General features: G+C 41.5%; 1 protein-coding gene across 2 annotated transcripts; it reads left to right on the forward strand.

Annotated features, from left to right (window-relative positions):
* The first annotated feature begins 470 nt into the window (after nucleotides 1–470).
* Nucleotides 471–5,708, forward strand: LOC122735645 (mitochondrial import inner membrane translocase subunit Tim8 B-like). Of its 2 annotated transcripts, XR_006354139.1 has the most exons (3): nucleotides 471–807; nucleotides 3,298–3,489; nucleotides 4,576–5,708. XR_006354139.1 is itself a non-coding variant. In XM_043977358.1 (2 exons), the coding sequence occupies exon 2, from the start codon at nucleotides 4,115–4,117 to the stop codon at nucleotides 4,364–4,366; it is 252 nt and encodes an 83-aa protein (XP_043833293.1). In that variant the 5' UTR covers nucleotides 471–807; nucleotides 3,298–4,114; the 3' UTR covers nucleotides 4,367–5,708. The 2 variants fall into 2 exon arrangements, 1 of the variants encoding a protein (XP_043833293.1); XM_043977358.1 differs by having other exon boundaries at nucleotides 3,298–5,708.
* The last annotated feature ends 284 nt before the right edge of the window (nucleotides 5,709–5,992 follow it).

Genomic DNA, 5,992 nt, shown 5'->3' on the forward strand with positions numbered 1-5,992 from the left:
TGCCACCTCCTCCATGAATCCATTACTGATTCTCCCAGCTGATAGTGCCTCCCCCACCCCACCCCCACCTTTCCTTTCTATTGATTGTATATTTTCATATGTGTGCAAGGCTGTCTCTCCCAATAGGCTTGAGGGCTGGGGCTGTTTCATTTTTGTCTTTGTAGTCTCAGCACCTTGCACAGCACCTGACACACAACAGGCACTTAATAAATATTTGATGATTAATTGATTTGTAAATACAGTCTTTTAAGGAGCTTCTGAGGTTTCCAGAAGCACTCCTCCATAAACCTTTTTTGGTGAAATCAGCAATGTCTGGAAGCGGAGGGTGAAGGAGGAGGGGCTACAGACCCACAGCTCCTAGGTAGGTCGGCTAGGGGTGGGTTGGGGGTGGGAAGGTGAGGAGGTTGCATAGGTTACAGAAGCTCGTGGGATTAGCAGACCCTGCTCCCTATAGTGGCTAAAATGATTTTTCCCTGAGTCCTTTTTCCTCATCCTATGGGAGAAAAAAAAAAGCTTCGATGAGCTGCAGGTGGTGGAGTAATGACAGAGAAGGAACCAGGAGATTAATTTTAGCTGCTAATGAGCTGAGCTTTTGTGAAGCAGCAATATAAACCACACATGCCTCTGCAGCCCCAGTAGCCAGAGGCACCCGGCTTTTCAGCTTTAGAAAATCCAGCCAAGGCCAAGCTGGAATGGAAGGGGAGGGCCAAGAATATGTGCGAGACTTTGATGCATTGGAAGTAACTGACAAGAAACCGTAATGTAGGAAATCAGAACAGCTGGGAGCACCTCAAAAGCAGCAGATGGGTATGTGGGGAATGCTGTACAGTTTTAATCACATTTAACATGCCTGTCATAAAATTGGGCTCATCAGAGTATTAATTCGTATTTTATAGCATTGTTTGTCAGAGTCCATCCTTACCCTGCATAATACGCAGAAAAGATGGGCTAGAAACGAAAATAATCATGCTGATAGTTCAGCAGTGAACATCTCTAACGGGCTTGTGCCAGGGCTGGGTTGTCTGAGAGAGTAATCATAACCTAAGCTTTTGTCTGGGGACATAAACAAGGGGGTGTTCCCCGCAGAGCATGATGCCTGGGCAAGGACAAACGAATGGAAGAACTCTATACAATAGCACTTTTTAACAGGTTGGGACAGGGAGGGCACGCGGAGGCAGTGCGAAAAGAAGGTGCTGTATTCCCGGCTTTGCTCTTCCTTGTCTGTGTGAATTCTAGGAAATCAATTCGCCTCTCTGAGCTTTTGGGGTTTCTTACCTGTAAAATGGTGGGGGTGGGGTGCAAGTGGGTAGTGGTGAGGGTGCTAAGCAAGATGAGCTCCAAAGTTACTTTCAGTTGCAAATCCTGTAAACAGCAAATAATGTATCAACCTGCTGACCAGGTCCAGATTCTTGGTGGCTGTGCAGTGGTGGGTTTTTTAATAGTGACTTGAGTGCTTGTAGGAAAGGTGGCGGATGGGCAGCTGTGCAAAATGGTAATCCCCCCCCCCCTTTTAGCCACACTCTGAGTTGGGCCAGTGCAAGCTTGCTGGTAGCTCTATGTCAATTATTCTCAGCTGTGCTTTGAACGGGCCCAAGTCTAAGTATAAGGTTTTATGTATTACATGGTTGTTGTCAGAAAAAAAACAAAACGAAACCGATTACCAAAGATCTAACTGTATACAACAGTAGCCTGAATGAGGCACAAAACACAGGGGGCCACTATGTCTCCTCTCCTCAAGGAGTTTACAATCAAATTACTAAGTGGAAAGCTGAAGTTTCATACATTCATAGGATATGATTTTAGAAGGTGAACGTTTTAGAAACTTGGAAACTTGTCACTGGGTCAACCACTGAGCTAGGATCACAGAAACACTGGATGTTAACATTTTAAGGGATCCTTGAGATCACCTAGTTCAAGCCCCCTAATTTGACAAAGACTAAGTAAGGCCCAGATAGATGAAGTGCTTGTTTAAGACCACATAGCAAATTAGCTGAATGGAGGTCTGGTCCAGTGCTTCCTAGAATTTTATGGTTGGAATAAATGTAATTAGAAATATGCTATAGTGAAAGAGGATCATAGATTCAAAGTTGAAAGGAATTTTAGAGGTTATTTAGACTAAATCCAAGATCGTGCTGGTAAATATTTAACAATCAGCTTTCCAAAAATAACAAAACAAAACCCACACCCTACCATCAAATGTTCACAATGTACTTTTAAATTTCTATCTAAATTATTAATATTTTCTCCAATAAATCAAACCCTGATTTGTAGCATTTGTCACATTTTTGGGGGCGGGGGAGAGGTAGAAATTCTCAAGGTGGGAATTTAACATTTGGCTCAGAGCTGGTTCAAGCAGACCCCGGCATACCCCTGACTAAATTCCTTCTCTCTCCCTGCAGACCTTCCCCTCCCCACTCTGGTTTTCTAAATGAGGGTACCAAGGCCCAGATAAGTTGTCCAAGGTCACATAGGTAGTAGTAACAGAATTAGGATTTGAATCCAGATTTTTTATTTGAAAGCTAGTGTTCTTTCCCATGTACTATGCCAGCTGTGTGAGGTAGTGGGAAGAGCAATGCATTAGGAATCCAAAAGACTTGCAATAAAATCTCAATTCTGTTACTTATTATCTGTGTTACCTTGAGCAAGTCAATTAATTGGGCCTCAATTTTCTCATTTGTAAAGTGAGGGTATTGGTATAAATGATCTTAAAGTTTCCCTTCCAGTTTTAAAATGCTATGATCTTTGACCTATAAATGGACAGAATGTCCTGAGGTTCGGGCAACTATGTGGCACAGTGGATAGTCGGGATGACCTGAGTTCAAATCCAACCTCAAACACTAGATTCTAGGTCTGTGACCCTGCGAAAGTGACTTAACCCTGATTGCCTCACAGGAAAAAAAAAAAGAAAAGAATAAGAAAAAAGATAATAGCCTGAGGCTCAAACACTTGCTTAAAGTTCAACAGCCAGAAGGGTTTTTTTTTTTTTTTAAATCTCAGGTAGTATTTGAACCCAGATTTTCCTGAGACTAGATCAAGCACTCAATTCCCTATCTGAGAACCAAAAATTAACTAAAGATCCACCTTTCATATAAGCAAAAGGGAAAAGTGAATAAGAAAATGTAGGAGAGAGAGAGATTAGGGTTGTTTTTGAGTTTTTTTAAAAAGTGTATATTTTGCAATAACTCAAATGTTGTAAACCTGCTATTTCATGGATTGTGATAAGAAATCCACATTAAAAATAGAGAAGGGTTTTGAAAAAGCTTTTTTTTTTTTTTTTAAAAAAGTCTTGTTTTTCAGGGTTTGCAACTGGAATAGCTGATATCTTCATTCCTTACTGAACACATCTGGATTCAACTACCATCAGGAGGAAAAGAACTATTTGCTCTGTGAACATCAGGATGCTGGGAAGGGGACTGATTTCTAATAATGTCCACAGAGTTGGGAAATAGTAATGGGGCCATGATGATGCATTTGTGTGCCCTAGGCAAGGTTTGTAGATTGTGCTTTTTGTGGGTTTCTGCATATTGGGGATTTTGTGCCTCTTCTGTATCACATGCAGTTGGACTCTTCAAAGAAGAAATATCCAAGTGCCATGGAATAGGAAATAAACAATTTGTATGTAGCCCACCTTTTAGAGGTCTACCAAAAGGGCTCAGCCTAGAGGAAAACAGGCAGGGCAAAGTGAGTGGCAAGATGTCCAAAGATGTCACTGGGCTACAGATAGAAAGCATGGTCACTGGTCAGAGATATAGTCCTTTAGGTGATCAGCTTTCTTATTGGCCAACTGAGCTCAGTTTCAGGACATGAAAGCTGTGTTGTGGTATAGCCTTTTAGCAAAGGTCACTAAGCTTGTCCTAAGATTTAAGAATTCTGTAAAGAGCAGTATCTAACTGTGACCATTTTCAGGACTGAAAATGAAAACTGCTTCCTATCTTTCGACAAAGAGATAATGGACTAGAGGTGAAGAATGAAACATACATTTTTATGTAATATGTGGATTTGTTTTCCTTGATAATTTTTTATTATAAGAGAATTTTAAAAACATTATGAGGGGTGGCTGGTGTCAGCACAACCTGGTAGATGAGGAAGTGGGACTCCCACTGGAGGGGCAGACATGGTGGAATTGGTGGAGGCCGATGAGGCTGAACTTCAGTGTTTGGTGGCTGCAGAACAGCAGAAGATGCAGTTCACTGCACAGGTACACCACTTCATGGATTTGTGCTGGGATAAATGCATTGAAAAACCAGGAATCTGTCTAGATTCTCGAACTGAAAATTGCCTTGCCAGTTGTGTAGACCGATTCATTGATACTATTCTTACCATCACAAGCCGATTTGCTCAGATTGTGCAGAAGGGGAGCCAGTAGGCTAACCCTTATCCCTAACCTAAGTGGGACAAATGAATAGAAGAACAAAAAGATCTATAACCGAACAGTTGATATACCATGGCAGAGGTCTTTGTGAAAGGGTGAAGAATATATAACCAGAATAACTTTGGGCTGTGACCAAACCTAGTGGTTAAAAAAATAATGAGATGTTCAAAAAGTAAATCTTTTTTTTTTTTTTGGAATTCCAGATTGTATTACATCATTCAATAAATATGACTCCCCCCCCAAGACCCCCAAAAACATTATGAGGGGCAAGGAAATAATGAGCGTGGAGAAGGGGGGAAACAAACTGGTAAGAGAATCAATGGAGCGTTAGAAAGAGTTTACAGAAGAGAACAGAAGGAAGTTCAAACAGATGGAAACACTGACAAGCAGGACAACTGTGGAACTAATATTTTGAATTAATTATCTGCTTTGTAAAGGAATATGCTGAACATGATGGAGACTGTATTTCATGTACAGTCAGTTTTCTATTCTCTATATGTGGAAATAACCCATAGTTGTTTTTAATTTCAGACAATTTTTTTTTGTGGGGCAATGGGGGTTAAGTGACTTGCCCAGGGTCACACAGCTAGTAAGTGTCAAGTGTCTGAGGCCAGATTTGAACTCGGGTCCTCCTGAATCCAGAGCCAGTGCTTTATCCACTGTGCCACCTAGCTGCCCCACTCAGACAAAATTTTTAAATGTCAAGCCCCCAAACATTCCTACTCGACAGATGGTATCCCACAATGGGCCGTTCAATTGCTGTTCAGCTTATCATTCTCAAGGCTCAAAAATTCTCTCCTCATTCTGTGCATCCCAGGAATATCCCATTGCTGCTGAGTAACTGGCTGGTGCTGTTTCAGATACATCCACACAGCTCTTCTTTCCTAAACAATTTTGCTTCTCCAAGCTTGGGGGATATTTTGAACTTTACCAGACTTTACCAGAGTTTCTTGGATCTTGACCTTGAAAGGGTCACTGATTTTTGAAAAGGCCCTTTGGGTTAGAGAGGTGGAAACCAAGCAAGGGATATGAGGAAGGAAACTGTTAGTGAGACCACCTTGGAAACATATCCCCTGAGCTCTCCTGAGGAACTGACATCGGCTCTCCCCTTATTCAACCCCTTTCCTCCCTTGCTTTACCCAGTTCCCTGATGAGAAATGAACTGGAGGAGGAAATGGCAAACCATTCTCATACACATGTCAAGAACTGCAAATGGAGTCACAGAGTTGGATATGACTGAAATGACCAAAAAATAAGAGCTGGATAGAGGGGAAGTCAACTATGCTTCTCCTGCCTCCCCTCTCTCCTCTTGTGGAGACATATTGTGACCATTTAAAAAAACTGGTAGTTCTGTAAATAGCCTTATTTCAAACGTTTCTCAGTGTATGTGACAATGTATTAAAATCTGGGTGGCCATTCGAATCTGTGCTCATTCTGCTTACTTGTAGGCTAGCAGTGAGACTGGGAACAGATGGAGGGCAAAATCTGGAAGGGGAACATTTAAAATACTGACGTTTAAATTCCCCAATTTTGGATTTGTCAGCATAAACCAGCTGGGGACCTGAGCTTTATGTTGAATTGAGAATAAGGTGCATTAAAGGGATTAAAAAGAATATTCTA

This window comes from Dromiciops gliroides, chromosome 1, assembly GCF_019393635.1.
Source record: "Dromiciops gliroides isolate mDroGli1 chromosome 1, mDroGli1.pri, whole genome shotgun sequence".
NCBI classification, from domain to species: domain Eukaryota; kingdom Metazoa; phylum Chordata; class Mammalia; order Microbiotheria; family Microbiotheriidae; genus Dromiciops; species Dromiciops gliroides.